General features: G+C 34.3%; 1 protein-coding gene across 2 annotated transcripts in view; it reads right to left on the bottom strand.

Moving 5' to 3' along the window:
- LOC123537972 (dipeptidyl peptidase 4-like) overlaps positions 1 to 20,201 on the bottom strand; it is a 242,045-nt gene that overhangs the window by 195,109 nt on the left and 26,735 nt on the right. Inside the window, exon 1 of one of the 2 annotated variants that reach the window (XM_053529932.1) lies at positions 16,384 to 17,520. The exons of the other annotated variant lie outside the window; for it this stretch is intronic. Within the exon in view, the coding sequence (XP_053385907.1) occupies positions 16,384 to 16,566 (183 nt within the window). The 5' untranslated portion in view covers positions 16,567 to 17,520. Of the gene's footprint in view, positions 1 to 16,383; positions 17,521 to 20,201 lie in introns of those variants that run through there. 2 annotated transcript variants of the gene reach the window in all.

Raw genomic sequence — 20,201 nt, 5'->3', positions numbered from 1 at the left:
CTTTGCAGCAGGCAGAGCACCAATAAAACACCAAATGAGGGCACAGGGTAAAACTATCAAACCGTCTCTCAGAAAAGGGGTATGTCGATGAAGATCTAATTGCCATCCGGTTCATAAAACGTCCAGTCATCGAATTATCAAATTGGAAATTGAAAATTCTAGTTATAACAGAATACTAATCATGCAATATAACTCAGAACAAATGGTCATAGCATCTTCCGATGAAAACAATGATTATTGTAATAAATAGCTGTTCGAAATAGTTATGCCTGTGAACTGTACGAGGTTTGTAAATAACATCTAGTACATAACAAGAGGACCATGATGGTCCAGAATCGCTCACCTGTCCCCACATGACCCAGTTTTGAACTGAGTATGACGTCGTTTTTTCTATTATTTGACATAGCTTTTGAGCTCATGTGACCCAGTTCTGAACTTGACCTAGATATCATCAAGATAAAAATTCTGACCAATTTTCATGAAGATCCATTGAAAAATATGGCCTCTACAGAGGTCACAACGTTTTTCTATTATTTGACCTAATGACCTAGTTTTTGAAGGCATGTGACCCAGTTTGAACCCGACCTAGATATCATCAAGGTGAACATTCTCACTAATTCTCATGGAGATCTCATGAAAAATATGGCCTCTAGAGAGGTCATAAGGTTTTTCTATTTTTATACCTACTGACCTAATTTTTGACCGCACATGACCCAGTTTCAAACTTTACCTAGATATCATCAAGATGAACATTCAGACCAATTTTCATGAAGATCCATTGAAAAATATGGCCTCTAGAGAGGTCAGAAGGGTTTTCTATTTTTAGACTACTGACCTAGTTTTTGACCGCAGTTGACACAGTTTCAAACCTGACCTAGATATCATCGAGATGAACATTCAAACCAACTTTCATACAGATCCCATGAAAAATATAGCCTCTAGAGAGGTCACAATTTTTTTTCATTATTTGACCTACTGACCTAGTTATTGAGGGCACGTGATCCAGTTTCAAACTTGACCTAGATGTCATCAAGGTGAACATTCTGACTAATTTTCATGAAGATCCATTAAAAAGTATGGCCTCTAGAGCGGTCACAAGGTTTTTTCTATTTTCAGACCTACTGACCTAGTTTCGGAATACAGTTGACCCAGTTTCAAACTTGACTTAGATATTATCAAGATGAACATTCTGAACAACTTTCATAAAGATCCCATGAAAAATGTGACCTCTAGAGTGGTCACAAGCAAAAGTTTACGGACGGACGCACGGACGGACGGACGGACGACGGACGCTGCACGATCACAAAAGCTCACCTTGTCACTTTGTGACATGTAACCTAAAAATCAGATTGTGATTTATACTGTCGCAAATTTCGTCTTTGGATTAGTTTTGAATTTAATGCATAATTCAGGATAACGGTGATAAAATGTGAAATTTATGGTAACGGAATTCCTGCCTAAGACGTTTTTAGTAAATAATATTTACAAAGATATTCTCCTCAAAATGGCTACATTCTGTAGCAAATGCTATCAAATGAATTTTGTTTACTGATAAAATAAAAATATAATGCAAATTTTGAAATTTAAACCCCATGGTATGTTGCGCGGGTTACAATCTCAATAAATTTGAGGGAAGGTAAAGAACTTTATACCTATTTCTCTTCTCACATGTTTTATAAATAAATGGAACATTTCAAATATTATGACGACCATATTAGCGGCCAACCTATGAACCATTGCGTCACTAACTTTCTCATATCTTTGTTCCTTGTCTTAACCAAATACGTTTTCACAAACGACAATTTATTTAGCTAGGTATTCATTGCCTAAAAATGTACACTCAACAAAATTCCTAATTGGTCAGTTTATATTGTATTACTATTTTGTTAATAATGCATGTATTCACACGAAATTTCACATACCGACATTTGAATAGGTACTGCAGCTAATTATTTATTTATTTATGGCGATTCACAGCCAAAGTAACCGCATTAGGCGTTTTGACTAACATTACATATTTTGCAAGTGCAGGGCATGTGCACCAACATGCACGTGTTCGTTTACACTTTTGGCATTACTGACGAAATTCCTACTAGAAAAACACATATTATGGTGAAACTGACACAAAAGCAACGCGATCGAGCTGTCGGAATGTTGCTGGTCGGGACATATTTACGACACGTGAGTAATTATTTTTTTGCAATTTCAAAGGAAATTTGATATAATTTGTTTGTAGCTGTTACTTTGATGGTTATTTCCATTTTTAACTTTATTTCCGTTTACAAGAACCTTCAATCGTTGGTTATCTACCATCCGCGCTCTTTTGGCAAAATTTAACCCAAGGACAATTCACTGAAGTGACCGATTTTGAGTTTTGTTGTAAAATTCCGACAGCCCGGGCGCGTTGCTCTTGTGTCAATTTCACAATGATATGTGTTTTTTCTAGTAGGACTTTCGTCAATAATGCCAAAAATGTTCACTAACAAGTGCATATTGGTGCGCATGCCCTGCACGTGCAAAATATGCAATATCGATCAAAACGCCTAATGCGGTTACGCTGGCCGTGAGTCGCCAAAAATAAATGAATAATTAGCTGCAGTACCTATTCAAATGTCGGTATGTGAAATTTCCCGTAAATACATGCATTATTAACAAAATAGTAATACAATATAAACTGACCAATTAGGAATTTTGTTAAGTGTATTTTCCGGAATCTTTTTTCATTTGTCTACGATGTCATGAAGAGCTTTGAAATGTCATTAAGAATCCCCCGTCGTTAATACATATTATGTCATGCAGGTAAAAACAGTGACATAACTGTCTAAGAATCAGTGTAATCTCACACTTAAAAGACTTCTGTCATCCCTGTAAGAAAGCTCTTGGGGATTCAATCATTTTTTTCAATCCTACAGAATTCACGTTAGATTTATACAGGTCCATGAAGTATAGAATATGTTTTCAATGAATTATTTTATGCTACAAAATATCAAGCTTTATGACAAAAATCCCCTGCACTGATAAATACCCCATTGGAACAGGATTTCCAGTGCGTGGAATTGAGTTTGAATTACAATCACATTTTTAACCATTTTTGTAGGATATGAATTAATTTAACAGACACTAGGGAAATATCGTGCCCTGCGTAAATTAACGTCATTACATTGACACTTAATATTTCTGTGTTCCATTATTTCTCCTAGAACACGATTTTGCGTCTCTGAAAATAACTATTTATTTTTCATTGCACAGCTGTAATCAATATCTGTGATTTTTTTCCAACGTAGAATCGTTATAAACTTAATCATTTTAATGTGCGTTTATCCAAATAGTAAACAAATTAAAATTATGACTTCTAGGAATGGCGGAGGCTTTCATACAATATATCATCGATTCCGTTAATCTCTGTAAGACTACCCAGACCCGTAAGTGTCTTAATGGAACAAGTGTCATGCGGATAACAGAATATAAAGTTGCCTGGGCAAATGAATAAACAGTGGCCTATGGAAAGCTTCAGACCAACATTATAAGCATTCTCGGAAAAGTGACATCAAGAAATCGATCTTTTAGTTATGACACTAGTGCGGAATTCTTATGAATATTTTCTACTGTTTGAATCACATTTTCAGTAACAATGTTGGGTGCGCACCATAAACCGGTTTAAACTCACCAGTGGTGTTTTTGCCACTGACCGTTCCAAGGCGGTGCCCCACTGTGTTCCTTTGTTTGTTCGTTTTGTCCTTTTGTGTTGACTTTGTGTGCGCGCGTGTGTGTATGCTTATTGTTCGTCTTGTCCTTATGTGTTGGCTTTGAGTATGTGTGTGTGTGTGTGTGTGTGTGTGTGTGTGTGTGTTGTTCGTTTTGTCCTATGTGTAAGCTTTGAGTGTGTGTGTAGTGCACGCATTTGCGTGCTGGGGGGTTCGTTTTGAGGAGGCTGCGCTTTTGGTGCGTTGCACTCCCTGTTTGATATTTTTCTTTGTTTTTACTTGTATTTTTCTTTTGATATAAAACAATACCATTGAAATAAATAACATTCCAATGAACCACAAAGTTGGCAACATGAAATTCTTAAATATCACAGTATCATCAGTAATTTTGAATCTATCATCGATGTTGGTACATTTTATGTCGGAATTTGATACTTAGCAATTATGAATTATCTAGAAAATCAATTACATGTCGTTAGTTTATAATACAAAATTACTATATCATCCGTAAACAAGAATTGTCTACTTAGTTATTTGATAGCCAGATATACGTTTATCAGAATACAAGTCCCCAGGGATGGCAGTACCATGTTTCTCAAAACTGCACGATTGTGTTACAAAACTTGTTTTTTAAATGTGTTCCGAAAGTTTCACACGGATCAAAGAGCACGTGGAATTCTGACATGTTTGAAATGTACAATGGAAAACACCATTCTTATCAATAGCTGACAATCCAGATTGTAAAAAGAATTCAAAATTGTTTTTATGCCCCCGAAGGGAGGCATATAGTTTTTGAACCGTCTGTCCGTCTGTCGGTCTGTCAGTCTGTCCGCAATTTTCGTGTCCGGGCCATATCTTTGTCATCGATGGATGGATTTTCAAATAACTTGGCATGAATTTTTACCACAGTAAGACGACATGTCGCGCGCAAGACCCAGGTCCGTAGCTCAAAGGTCAAGGTCACACTTAGACGTTAAAAGTAATTTTTCATGATAGTGCATTCGTGTCCGGTCCATATCTTTGTCATCCATGGATGGATTTTCAAATAACTTGGCATAAATGTGTACCACAGTAAGACAACGTGTCGCGCGCAAGACCCAGGTCCGTAGCTCAAAGGTCAAGGTCACACTTAGACGTTAAAGGTAATTTTTCATGATAGTGCATTCGTGTCCGGTCCATATCTTTGTCATTCATAGATGGATTTTCAAATAACTTGGCATGAATGTGTACCACAGTAAGACGACGTGTCACGCGCAAGACCCAGGTCCGTAGCTCAAAGGTCAAGGTCACACTTAGACGTTAAAAGTCATATTTCATGATAGTGCATTGATGGGCGTGTCCGGTCCATATCTTTGTCATTCATGCATGGATTTTAAAATTTTTGGGCATGAATGTGTACCACAGTAAGACGACGTGTCGCGCGCAAGACCCAGGTCCGTAGGTCAAAGGTCCTAAACTCTAACATCGGCCATATCTATTCATTCAAAGTGCCATCGGGGGCATGTGTCATCCTATGGAGACAGCTCTTGGTCTTACAATAAGTATCATACTAATCGAAAATGTAAAAATGTCTTATAATCGTCCCTATTTTACATTGAATGCTAATGTTTACATGTAGTAAAGTTCAAAATTGAATTAAATCATTACTAGGCCAAAAAGAAAAAAAGACGAGTAGTTATTATAGAGAACAATAGTTTGTCTTAAATCAAATGAATGGAAACCGCTATTAATAAACCTTATGTTCTTGTAAAACAACCAGTTTCACCTGAGTAAAATACACTATGTCAAATAATCCATATTGAATCTGTACTAGTCACAAGTATATACTTAAAATTATATACATTAATATTTAGCCTGCTTGCGGCAAGCGATTCTGTCTTTGCGACCAGTTCAGACCAAGATCAGCCTGCACATCCGTGATGTCTGATCATGGTCTGCATTGTTCGCCATTCGGTCATTATCTTTTTGGTAAGCACCCCTTTTAAAAGTAAATGGTACTGTCCAAATTGAAAGATGGACACGTTCATTATAGAAATTTAGCAGGGTAAGGGTTAATATTGCACTGTTAACAATCAAGTACGAATACTAAAAGTAAGTAAACAATAAACATATTGGAAGGAGGAAATAAGCATTCCATTAGCATTGACACTTTCTTATCACGTCTGTCTAGCATCACATAGAAAGTACAGACAGGAAAATGTATTGTACGAGACATATACAGGAAGCAAAAGCTTATATCGTATAGATAAATAAGAAAATGGCGGAAAATGATATATTGTTTAAAGATTTGCAAAGTTATTTCTGCGCTAATGTAATACCAATACTATCTAAACTTGAACTAAAGATACAGGGAACACCTGATCACCTTGTATTTTGATAATATTCTTACCGTTCTGATGTAATATTACATATCTATGATGTATGATGAAAAATGTTATATCGTTTTAGAACTTTAAAGTAATTTCTACCGTTAGGTAATAGCAATAATATATAACATTGAACTTATGGTTACGAGAACACAGTGACATCCTTGAATATTAACATTTTTTCCGTTCTGATGTTATATTAAACTCTATTGATAGAATACGATATATTCTGTTAAGATTTTCAAAGTAATAACTGCGGTTAGGTAATACCAATAATACCTTAACTAGAATTTAGGGTTAAGCGAACACTGTAACCTTACACTCTTGTAATTTAACAATTGTCTTTTTGTTCTGATTTTTGGCAATCTAATAGTCAGCTTCCAATGCAAATACTTAAACGTTTATAAACGTACTGTCTCGTCTATTTTGGATAGGTGATATGAACTTTCCATTAGCAAGACCACCTCGTTTAACGTTTACTTAGCATCCAAATAGACCATTTCAAATACAGTAAGAATATTGTTACGTCATAGCTGGAAACATACAAAAGTCTGAATCTCAGAACGTTTTTAACTGTGTTATAAAATGACAACTAAAGATATCACCTACCTCTATGTCGACTATCTCTTTTGTATGTTTATTCCTTATCTCAACGAAGCAAGGATCTTTTATTTTCCTTACTGGCAAATTAACATGATACTTTTTTTCCTGAAACTTGATCCGTTTGAACTCTGAATTTTTCAGCCGTCGATGAAAGGCAGCCGTTCCTCTTAATCGGCCCATCATCTTTAGACGTTTTAGTTTGTAGATTTTAACTTTGTACAAATTTCGGTAATTGTTTTAGTTCATTCATATGTGAAACTGCCTTGCACAGAACAAAACAGACTTGATGTTAGTCTTGAGCTGATTTGTAATTATCTCAGTCTTTCTTATGTATAGTTTTTCTCAAACATCTGACATTGTTTAGTATTTTGAATGTCGCAAAATATCAATTTCTAATGTTCTTTATTTCTATATATTTGTTTTATATCAAGAGTATATTATGTCTTATGTATAGTTTGTAAACAGATTTAAAACTTTACATCTTTAAATTTTCTGAATAGTATTTCTTAAAAGTAGTTTGTTTGATGAATTTAAGTGATCAAGCAGTAATGACAATCGGTCATTTCCGTTAAAATACGTTTTTCTCCGTACGTGATTTTGGCATTTCACGGTTGTCACAGAAATATTTGTTCGTATGAGGTACATTTGTGGCCGCAGAAAGCCAAAATATAACAGACAAGACTACGAAACTACATGGAATATACCGAATACCATTAAGGCCGATAACCTTAAAACTATCGCGTTTTATCAACTATACTAATACTTACAGACACATTGAATTTTTGTTTCTGTCACTTTGATAGTTTTAAAAAGGCCCCTTTTGTCGATAGTGATCTTGTTGTACCCATCCGACATAAAGAAGCTATCTCATATCCAATCTAATAAAAATACTATGTTGTTGAAATTCTCACAAAAAAAGATCCACAATTTAATTAAAAAGCCTAATGCACATTCGCGTAAATGAACAAATGTTTGTAATAAAGTTTCAATCAGGATTTTAACTGGCTGTATTCAGGTATTCTACTAAATATGCAGACATAACCTGACGGAAATGTCAAGCAATGGTGACTTTAACATACTGATTGCCAAATGATCTCCATACGAAAATTAAATGTTCTCCACGAACTATTTTATTCCGCAGTTATAATGTTATTAAAAAATAAAATACAAATATAATAACGATAAGCATTAATTTTTTCACGCACACACACCAAGCGCTGATACTGTTATCCTTTGTAATCATGAGTGTCCTTGCCTGAAATTGTACTTTCAGTAATTACACTTGAAGTATGCAAAGTACATGAGGGGTGTTCCAAACGTTATGATAGTAGCTTTCCTTATAACTTCGTTATTATAAATGATCAGAACTAAGTGGAAGATACATCAAGAGAAAGGTATGTTGTTAGCAATGCAATATATATCTACATTACTGTTGTAAAAACAAGTTTGTGATTTATTTAGTACGCGTTGATCAACATCGAACCTTTTTCGAAATAGACGTCATGTCAGTCTTGCGTTTAAAGATGACGTCAAACACGTTATAACAATAATAGTAATTATAATTTAAAAAAAGGATAATATATTTGACTATAGCCAGTCTAACATTATTATGGTCCTCTAACATAATAATTAAAAAAAATATTGTTACACAGTATAAATAGTACATCGAAAAAGAGTTTAAAATGTAGGCAATATCAGAAGATAACATTATGTGCAAGTAGCTAAAGAAGAAGTTATTTGTCATCCGCGCACCAAAACCCTAAAAACTCTTATGTGAGAAAATAACTGTAAAGCGTAAAAACTGTGATTACATTTTAAAAGCAATGATATGTTATTATGTCTGCATGAAATTAGACACAGGTATTAACAGAAATAGACATTAGACAATATAATAACACATCACATAAAATTATGAATACTGCACGATAACACAAAATGTAACAGGTGGTAGTACGACTTAAATAAAGAAAAGAATGAAGAAGAAAACAAAAATATGTTGTGACAGAATTGATTCAATAGAAATTAATAAAGTCAAAAGCAATAGCTCAAGTTTTTATAAAGCCAAGTTTGTGATTTTCACAACTGTACAGTGGCGAAAGGAGGCCAGTGTATCTGACAGTACCACGCTTGCACCGCTATACAGTTGCTCAATACAGAGACGCATACCAGCATTTGATGTCATATTAAAGGTTCTTATTAATGTTTTTTTTGCAAAGGATTCTGATCAGTTATAAAACAGTAGTGAGTATTTATAGTATCGTAACTTTCAGGACACCCCTTAGAAAATCTAATGTCTGTTTCAAGACAAGTAAATTTGTCTTCATCCCATTTTCCCTGGTGATTTCTGAGCGAGACACAACGGCAATAACAGCATAATTATAATTTATTTCTACTCCGTGTCTTTTAAATATGTCAATGTAAGCAGATTCCAAAGGGTAAATTGTAGATATTTAGATATACTGGATTAATAAGAACGATCTCATAAGAAATACATCGACAAGGAACAATTTAAAAGTCAAATTTGCAATGAACAAGAGAGGTTCAGCCCATTATTGAACAGTATGGAATATTTTATGTTCTGAAAGGCGCCTACGATAATTACGTACTTTGCAAAATGTTCTCGTCAATACAAAACCTTATCTAATTGTTAAAACTATTGTACTCGCGAAAACAGGGGACAATTTATAGGGTATCGCATAGGAATATGGAATATTAAAATATGACAGTTACGTGGGTATTCCATAAATACGTAGACTGGCACTTCGCCATTTAATTGTTATATGCAATTTAGTAAGATTAGTAACATGTTCGCTGGCAATGTAATAATTATTAGCAAAGTGTAGAAAAATAGAGGTAACTGAAGAACTATAGTAACAAGCTAGCGGCCCAGTAGAACTTCTGACTCCTTCAATATGAAATCATCACTAAATATTAAAGCAAATAATACAACAAACATTTCTGAGAAAGAAAATCATATCAATTTTTTAAACATTTCAGCGACTTGTTCTAAAAATGTGACGTCATCGAGGCTGTAAAACAAAAACTGTATTTGACATATATTGAGAGAATAAGCTTTGAATAAAGTGATAAGGCACAATGTACCTATATATGGAATACTTTATTTCTTCCAGGGAAATATCTGTTAAATTGTCATGATTCAGTTATTAAATGTTAAAAGAGACCCATATCACGTTAAAACATAAATATTCTTGTACTTCAGAACATATACGGTCTTTTAATAAAAAAATATTCAGTATATTTTAAACGTTAAAAACAAAAACATTATGAAAATTATCTTAAACAAAGTTGATCCTATGAAGACGTCACCTTCTTCCATTTGTTTTCAAATCATACAACTACGTTGTTTGGGACAAAACGATAATTATGCTTACAAGATAAAACATTGTACATATCGAAGAACAAGATGCCGTTGTCAGGAATATGAAGCTTAATAACCTATTTGCAATACACATCTCTAATAATAAATATCATTCCCAATACACTGTTTCAACAACGCAGTACTTGTATTTGACCAGGACTTGTGTGTTACTGGTACCAAAATTAGCATATTAAGTCATCTACTGTCTACACAAGCAATGGAAAAAGCGCAGACGATACCCTAGATGCATAACTTCACATATTAAATAATATTTCTATAAGGCTTAATGACTCTAAGCCAAATATGTTTTGAGATACTTGCGACACAAACTCATGTCATTTATGCATATTTGTGACTACGGCTAGGGTCATAAGTCTGGTATGGTTGAAATCCGAAACAAAAACCCAAATACACAATTTCATATCTTATACGCTTCATTGACTCTTTGGTCAAATACTTTTTGGGATACGTGAAACGAAAATTACACAAACATATAAGCCATTTAAGCATATTTTGGCTAATTCTGGTCCGACTGCTTTTAGATGTTGTGGCATTCTTCAAGAGATTCAAGACTGCGGATGTAATTACAAGTTTGGAATAATAACTTCGAAAATTGTTGGGTGGGTTACTGGGTGCAGGAAATTGTAGTAGGGCTTGAATAATATATGAATGAGTAATCTTATGCACCTGACGTACCTGGAGCAAGACTACTGCTTTGCATAATAAGCGTTGGTGAGCGCGAATTCCTGTACTGTATTAGTGGCATCACCTTCTAGCTGGCACTTGAGGTAATTAAATTTTTGTACACTGGTAAACTCGGGTCTGTATGCACAACAGAGTTAAATGAGTCCAGAATGTTTGCCTGCCAGTGTAAAAGCTTACCATCGAACGTCGGCAATGATAATTTTGGAAGTCTATGGAAATTGGACGAATGCGTAGAAAATGAACTGACCTGTGAATCCATTCTTGCTGGCTGAATGTGGATATAATACGATTCTTTTTGTCTTTGCGGGATACTCGAAGTATTCTCCACAGGCTTGTCACGATCTCCGTCAGATGGCTTCTCACGATCTGCGGTCTTTCCCTCACGAGTTTCTCTGTACGCACATAATTTTCGAATCTTGATTTCAACTGTCACTGTATATTCCTGACTGCTTACGATTTCCTCCTCGATTTCAGCAATTTCAGTCTGTTCCAATATCTTGTCATTCAGCGACTCCAGCGTCTCTAATTTCTTCGTGATGGAGTCAAGAATAGCGTGGAACTCTACCAGTGTTGTGTTTTCCTTCGAACGTTCAATCTTCTCAAGCTGATTTTCTATGAATTTGCGTTGACCGCCTCTAATTGTACGCAGTTTGTCGAGCTTCATTATGTTTTTGTAAGCGACACCAAAAATATTGAGAACTGTGCGGGTTTCTATGATAGATATAACAACTACGAGGTTCTGATTGTATCTCTTATTCAAAGTCTGATCATAACAAAACATACGTATATGACGTCGCAGACGTCACGAAGAAAATGGCGTCAAAGTATACATAGCGTTAACGTGAATCATTACACTATAAATTCCAGACAGATGTACGTGCTTCACAAATGATTTAAAATTACTCTTTTATGCATATGTATTTGATTACGTCAAGAACCATAACTCTGGCCTGGCTGAGTGTATTCCAAAACAAAACCGCAAGTGCACAATTTATTCTTGTCGAAGTGATCTGTTTCTTCCCTTGCTTTTTAACTTGTGTACAAGTCAGAATTTTTATAATGAGAAATTCCCCTCTTTCCTTAGTACGTGTTTGCATTCAGAGCTAGACAACATGTAAACCTGCATTTCTTTTCCAACAATATAGTTTTACATTACGACCTGGTTGTAGGATAAGTGTCCATCATCATGTTAATCACATCCCTAAGAGAAATAACATGTTTGTTGTTGATTTAATTGCTGATACCTTCATTTATACCGCTATGTGCCATTAGATTTTGCTATACACGGTGAATCTGATGAATCTGCCTAATCACTAACCAGTAAAGTGATACTTGTGGTAGACACTATTACAAATAAATGTGTATTTTTTAGAACTGTATGTGTCCACGTCGTTACGAGAGTAGAAATTCACTGGAGCAAACGAAAATTGAGCCGCACCATGAAATCAAAGGCCTGAATGGCCTGAGTCGGCTAATGATTGATGTACTGACAGTATAGTCTACCAGTTTCAGTTTGTTTTTAGTTTTTTTCTTAAAATTTCATAACACAGCTCGATATTTACCCAAAATATAATATCCGGATACGATTACACTTTTCTCCAGTTTGAACAATATATTTTACAAATTGTGATGATACGAAGACATTTAGCAGCAATTGGCAGTATCTGACATTGAAGTTTACGGTTAAATTACCTCTTATTTAAATCTTTTCATAAAAAAGTTGTTTCGTTTCGCCAAACATAGACGATCTACTTTCGATTTCAAAAACTACAAGAAAATACAATTTAATGTTTCGCCGATTTGTTTATTTCTCGAAAAATAAGAATTAAAATCATTTTTAATATCAGTAGTAACTAAACAAACCAGTAACAGCTTCTTCTTCCGTTAATTTATCCGTTTACTGACTGCAAAATTCAACCCACGCAAAGTTTATAGAAATCATACGATGCGTGTTTACGTTCAATGTGGGAGAATTAAGGCTGATCGGCTATGTTACCTAACGCATCCAGACGATTCAGATTTTGTTTTTAAAAAAGCATTGTGTGCGTTTCTGTAATTTTATATACGTTTTTATACGCTTAGAAATTATTAGACATGCGTATTTGCATTATTTCTATACGTAATTTACGCTAATACGCATCTTATCTGGAGCTCTGCTGGAACTATTTTTTGTCTTTCGCTGGATGTTACCCAAGCTTTGTAAGCCTGCGCAATTCTTAAAATGCACATTTATGCTTAATGAGTTACATTCGAGAATTGCACAATTACAAGTCATAAATATGACAGATTACATCGTATATTGGTCATAGCAAAGGGAATTGACACAACTTAACTTCATTCATGCAGTGAACTGTTTGAAATTTGAGAAATCTAATGGAACTACATCCCTTCACATGTTATTCGGTCCATTTAGAGAATCGTTGGATAGCAAGGACTCGTCAAAAGGCTTTCAGCCTTTAGCCGACTCAAAAACCAACATAGTGCATTTGCGACCAGCATGGATCCAGACCAGCCTGCGTATCCGCGCAGTCTGGTCAGGATCCATGCTGTTCGCTAACGGTTTCTCTAATTGCAATAGGCTTTGAAAGCGAACAGCATGGATCCTGACCAGACTGCGCAAATGCACTATGTTGGTTTTCACATGGCGCGGCTCCAATGACTTCCTTGGAGCACAAATTAATTCTGATATGGAGTTGCGATCTTAACAAAATTATAACTAATGCAAATTCTTCGAATCCTTTCTAGAATTTACTTGACATATCTCATATCAAATTAATACTGGTAAAACCCTGAACTGTAGGACCTGTATATTGTCGCTTTGCACGGATACGTGTTAGCTCTATCGAATTCTGCGATATAATATTGACGAAACCCCCTGTCAAAAAGATTTTGCACTTAGAGGGATTCTTATAGTTGCATAAACATTTGTCCGTACAGAATGACGTAATTGTATATAAGTGCACGGGAACAGAGGACCGTAACCGTCATGTAATAATGAGAAATAATAGGCACTGGTCATGGGAAACAATGTTATTTAATATGTTCGATTCAGTTATTTTACTTTCATATTATTAAATATGATCCGAGTTCACTTGCTTTAGAAATTCCAGTCTTCATTATCTCATAAATGTGTCGTTCAGACATAACCCTAGGCGAACGAATGAGCTGGAATATTAGATTGGAAAAGAAATTTTAAGCTTATAAAGGAGACATTTTCGTGATAAAAGCTCACATGTGAGACTTTACTGTCTAGAATATTGAATTACAGTCGATGGAATATAAACATGACATCACAGATGACCTTTGCTTAAACAATCAGTTTATCGAAAAAGATGTGTTTTATCTGATGGACCGAGCGCCATCATGATCAAATCAGATAAGGGGGAGAATCAATATTAACATTTTAACTGGTTTGATGATTTATTCAAATAATTGTACCACACCTCATTAGACTTTTGACTAAATCTTTTGCAAACGATGTTCTTGTTTATAATCACTGGAGGCATATGTTTTTAAAATACGCAGCGAGCAAAACAGTACATTAGAACAATGCTGTTGGATATTACCTTTAACTGAATGTTTGTAACCTGACGAGGACACAACTAAACAAGAGAAAGTATTAAACTCAAACTTGTTATCACCGATTAAAAAAAACAACGTTTAAAGGACTAGCAGTCCTTTCAGCTCTAAAAGTCGTCGTGCTACGTCTTGAAACTCAAAATAAATTAAAAGTAAATCTTAATGTTTATCCAAATAGTGCGCTAATATAGATTTATCACAGTATAAAGCTATTGATTAGTGTTTATTAGTCTCCACGCGGTCTTTTGAATAGTTTAATGTGTATCTAAAAGTGACGTAATTTAATGTTTAAATCTTTTGTATTTTTGGAATGCCGCCGAAAAGGCGGGTGCCTTTCTTTATACGAATCGAAACAGTGTCATGTGTTTGTTTCGGGATTAAAACAATACAATTCAGATTGTTCTGTATGTTTTATTTGTTCTTTATATTTTTCGTCATCATCCCGAATATAGCTTATTTCACATTCCAAACAACTGCGGTCGTACAAAATTGCAGGTTCTTACCTTAGCTATTGTCTGGACAAGAGTGAAGTTTAGTAACATAAGAGAAACAAATATACACGGAATAGTTATATTTGTTTAAATGTATGAGTTATACATACCGTAATTATTTAGCCATGTTTATTTTGTTCTCTGGATATGATTAATATGAAAAGTATTTAATGATAAAAAATTTGAAAACGTGTAACCGAGGAAACTGAAACGGTTAAACGTTATAGAAACTTGGCGTGTTCAATCTTGTAAAATACAGATTTGATTTGGCAATTCCTTCTGTTAAAATTTTCTGTAGTTAGCCAATATTTATATTTTATGTAATAGCTTTTACTGACATATCGCAATTACGCTTCAAGCCCTAAAATAAAAAGAAGAAACTTTATTATTTTCTTATCGAATTATAAAATTGCACGAACCGTTAAATCCCTCAAAATGCACAATACAACCTCCTTTTTGGATTGTTTACACAATATACAAAGTAATTGTGCAGTGTTAAATGAAGGAGTCAAAATTATAGTTCCATGCTTTTGATATTGTCCATTTATTAGAAAAAGATGTAAGTTATTGTAGTTCTGTTCATTTCGTCACTGTCTGTGACTTGACCGTTATCACCTTTCCACAGAGAACCAAAGTCCAGTAGTGCAACAGAAAGGAATGTCTATTGTGTTTTCATAATTGTAATTATAAATGAGTTATATAAAGAATTAAGACATGTGAGTGCCTAATTTGTTTTACAGCTAACAACAGACAACCAACTTTTGGCGGCTAAGAGTACGACTATATTGCTTTTTGCTTTTGTCAAATCTAGCAGTATGCAGTAGCTATATGTAGTTTAGTGCTTTCAAAGCTTAAATATATACTGAAAAATGTTCGCTTAATAATAATACAGAAGAAACAAATAGGATATTTAACCCTTAGCCTGCTGGCGGCAAGTGATTTTGCTTTTGCGACCAGTGCAGATACAGGTCAGTCTGCACGTCCCTGCAGGCTGGTCATCGTCTGCACTGTTCGCTATTCAGTCAGTACATTTTCAGTGAACACCCCTTTAAATAATAGGTGATGCTTCCCAAATTGAATGATGGACCAGTCCATTTTAGAAAATTAGCAAGGTAAGGGTTAAAGTTGTGAAAATATGATAATTCAGGAAGTGTCTTTAATTGGTAGCCTGCCATTTTGTGATATAGGTTTAATTAAAATACTTTTTATGATGTTCACGTCAAGAATGGAAATGCCATTTTGGACAAATCGATAACTTTCTGTCAAGTAGGTAATCACTGCCGTGATGTGATATGGTAATATCAAATATTCTTCCAGTTCTGATGTATGTCTTTGTGTTTTACAAAGTACAAATCTACGTTTAAAGCAAATGGGGTCCATTTTAGTGCTTATTGAAATTACAAAATAAACAATAAGTCAACACTTCGCTACTTTCATTTAACATTAAACTGATCGGAAGTAAATCTTTTAGAATTTTTGTCACGTTATACAAAAACATACATCTAAAAGCTCAAAATACCAGTGATGTAATAACAGTCAATAACAAAGGTACCTACCTCAATGTCGACTAACTCTTTTGTATGTTTATTCCTTATCTCAACCAAACACGGATCCTTTATTTTCCTAACTGGCAGATTAACATGAATATTTTTCTCTTGAAACTTGATTCGTTTTGAAAAGAATTCCGAGTTTTTCAGCCGTCTGTGAAATGAAGCCGTTTCTCTTAATCGGCCCATCATTTTAGTATATTTGTGTTGTTTAAAACTGATTGTAATAATTCATACTTTTCAAATTACTTTCACAAATCAAGTTATTTTATATTTTTAGCACAATCACAATAACTTTCATTCTGATATACATCATTCTGTACTTCTCTCGTATTTTCTTAGAAAATCAAGTTTTTATCATATTTCTGTCAACAGTTCAATATTTTTATGGTAGAATAGTTCAACATATTGCATGTTTCAAAGACTCACATATTTGTTTTCATGGTTTTCATTTTACCATGATATCATTAACTATTCCAATTTTTTTTTCTCAAATGAGTAGCTTGTATCTGAAAAATATAGTCCTACTGATTATCCCAGATATTTGAGCTGTTGTTTATGTTAAACCATTGACAGATTACCTTGCTGCAGTCTTACGAACGTTAAAAGGTTTCCTGAAATATTCCATTTGATTCAGTGATCACATACTCAAGTGTTTATCTGTTGCTGTTATCTACTGTCAAACGGAAACTATTTTTGAAAAAGACAGCTAGGTATGTACTGTTACATTAGATAAGTCATTACAAAAAATATATTAGAACTTCAAAATAACCGTAAACAATTGCATTATGCTATCAAGCACAAGATATTTAACAGAGCATGAATACATATGATTGATCCTGTAGAACTGCCAAGAAAATTTGGCTTCAACATTGCTTGCTATTGTATCTCCACACGAATATTTGAATCGAGATGATGCTTTACGCTTCAGTAAAACCTCAATTTCTGAAGTAAGAATGTCTTAAATTAAAATACAGATGTAAATACAATCATTATCCAATATTTCAAACGTAAAAACTGTTGTTTTCAAAATATTTTTAACGTTTTCCCTCCTAAATACTCTCCGTTATTACATTCAAAAATATACAATACCTAGTAATGTCTGCAAGATATTATATTGTTTGTTTAGTAATTTTGCCTTATCTGTAATTCCCTTGTGATGTCTGAGCGAGACACAACAGCATTAACAGTCTAATCCTAATATATTTCTACGGAGTGCCATGTAAATATGTCAATGAAAGCAGCGTCTGTATGACACATTGCACATATTTAGATCCTGGATAAATAGTATCGATTTTACAAGAAGAAATACAGCAAAACGTTATAATTAAATGACAGTGTTCCTTATGTCCAAATGTCTTTTATAAATATGCATTTATTGTTTAGGCTCCGGATTATTTCATTAAAATTTATGAAACAGGACGCTATCTTTTCCTTATTTCAGGAGTGTCGATGAACACCGTCTTGTAGAGAACAAGGTCATCCTCGTAACTTCCATTTCATGTGCAAAATCAAATCCTTTATTTGACACATAAGATATCCCGTTGGTTAATTTTAATAAGTAGACGTTGACAGGTCGTCCAAGGAACTGTCACCATTTGCACAGTTCATCTGTAATTATTATGCCGTTTCGAGTACATAACATCAATTTGGCAATATATTCCATATCATGTCTTGTTTTTAACATCACGACGACTCAAATATAGGTAATTTTGCCTTTTTGTCAGCTTTTTCTGGCGGTAGAAGATCCCTGGTGCACATCTTGGCATACTTTATGCACGGTCAGGCACCTGGGTAGAACCACAGATCTTTCGCAAGCCGGTTGGAAGGCTTTCTCTCACGTAAGGATTTACGCCCTAACAATGATTCTATCTCAGTGCAAATGCAATGACTCTTAGTCTAAGCTTGAACGACTGAGTAAAAGTGCTCATGGGAGAAAAGTCATCAGTTATCCTGAATCGCTATCAAATTTAAACACGTATTTCACTGTTGCAGAATTCATTTAAGTATTTATACGCCCAAGAGGACGAAATTCGTTTTCAATTAATGGTAAAAGCCAGAAAATACTTTTTTCAATAAATCTTAATTCATGTACACTGTGCGACAACGTTTCCATGGATTATCTAATGCGAGTAAATGAGTTTTGAATTAATAATTTATATAAATTATTTACCATTTTGTAAGATTTGAATTTTTGTTGAAAACCACGTTCGCAAGGGAAATATGTGTCTGTATTAAGATATTTATATTGGCACTAAATATCTATGTTTTCAATTACTGGTGCTACAACACGATTCTGCTTCTCTGAAAATAACTTATTACTTTTCAGCATGATATAGACTATCGTGTACAAGTCTTTCCAAAATCCAAAACGACTGAATAATATTTGGCTTTAGATAATTCAAAATCCCCTGGAAGCGCTTGTGTCCATTGTTATTTTTCATCCGACTGCATGATAGATAAGAAAACAGTCATAAAAGGTAATCGCCTTAAAAGTACCCTCCTATTTACGTATTACAGAAATATTATAATGAAACAATAATAAAACTTACATGTGCGACTGAACAAATTTTGACACTTAAATCGCTCACAGAACAGAAGCATTAAGAAATCGATTTCAATTAATACACTATTGCAGAATTAACCATAGTGTTATTTATGTTTAAAAGACTAGACTACCCACTACAACATCAGTTGTACCTGATACGTGTGGCGTTGCCTCGATACGGTTGCAATAGCTACAATACATTGTATTTACAACGTTGCATCGTTCATTTTGAGTTTTCTGTATATTAGAAAATGACCTCTTTTTACATTTCATATAGAAGAAATGTTTTTTTTTCTTTTTATATATAAGCGGTCTGATAACATGACAGACTAGACAGCTAATTCATTGAACATTTGGTTCGCTTGACAGTTCCGCCACTTAAAGGTGAAACTGACTAAAAGGCTAGAGCATGTCCTAACATGCTGATTTTCAATCAACGAAGACACGAAAATTAACATTTGTAATCTTGTTTGATCTAAGTGATTTGTTTTTTCAAGGCATGGGCCATGGGATGGTTGTTTTATAAATATTAGAATGGTCAAAACGAACGGAAAACCTTAAAATATATATAAAGAGGTGATATTCTTAGAACAAGACAGTTATATTGAAAAGAATATCTTCAGCCTGCATGAACTTGTCTAAGACAAGATAAACTAGAAAAATATTGAACAAAATCTTTTTCCACGTACTATATCAGAAAAAAGGCAATATTTGACGTTGACTGACATCAACATGAGCAAGAATCACTTCCCGCATAGTATGAGTGTCCACGCAGATAGTGTGTGGCATACCGGTAATGGGACATAATTAAGGTATGTCTACTGCGTACTGCCGATGCTCTTGCTTTGTGTGATATTGGACGAACAAGGAACAAAACACGACGACGACTGTAAAAAATCATCTGATTCATTTACTATACTTTCTAACAGATATCAATGCCAGAACAGAACATGTATTAGAAGATTGTGATAGTGTAGATCATGGAATGTTAACATTTCTTACTGTAAATTTTATTATTATTCTGTCTGGCTTTTAACTCTTAGACTGGTTGATAAATATTATATGTGGTATGATCTGTCATTGAGACAGTTATACAAATGTATAAAGTCGAAGGACATATTCTGAAGCTAATATTCACTGAGAGCTTACAGTGTTGATTCATTTACAAAAACACATGTGCCATCCAGAGAATCTGAGAAAACTTAAGCAGTGGCGCCCGTCGTGATAAATATGCTAAAAGAAGGATTGTCTTGATTTGATTTAAAACTGATCTGATACA

This window comes from Mercenaria mercenaria, chromosome 18 (genome assembly GCF_021730395.1).
Source record: "Mercenaria mercenaria strain notata chromosome 18, MADL_Memer_1, whole genome shotgun sequence".
Lineage (NCBI taxonomy): Eukaryota > Metazoa > Mollusca > Bivalvia > Venerida > Veneridae > Mercenaria > Mercenaria mercenaria.
Note: the sequence above shows the minus strand (reverse complement) of the source record. Positions and strands in the feature narration are given on the sequence as shown.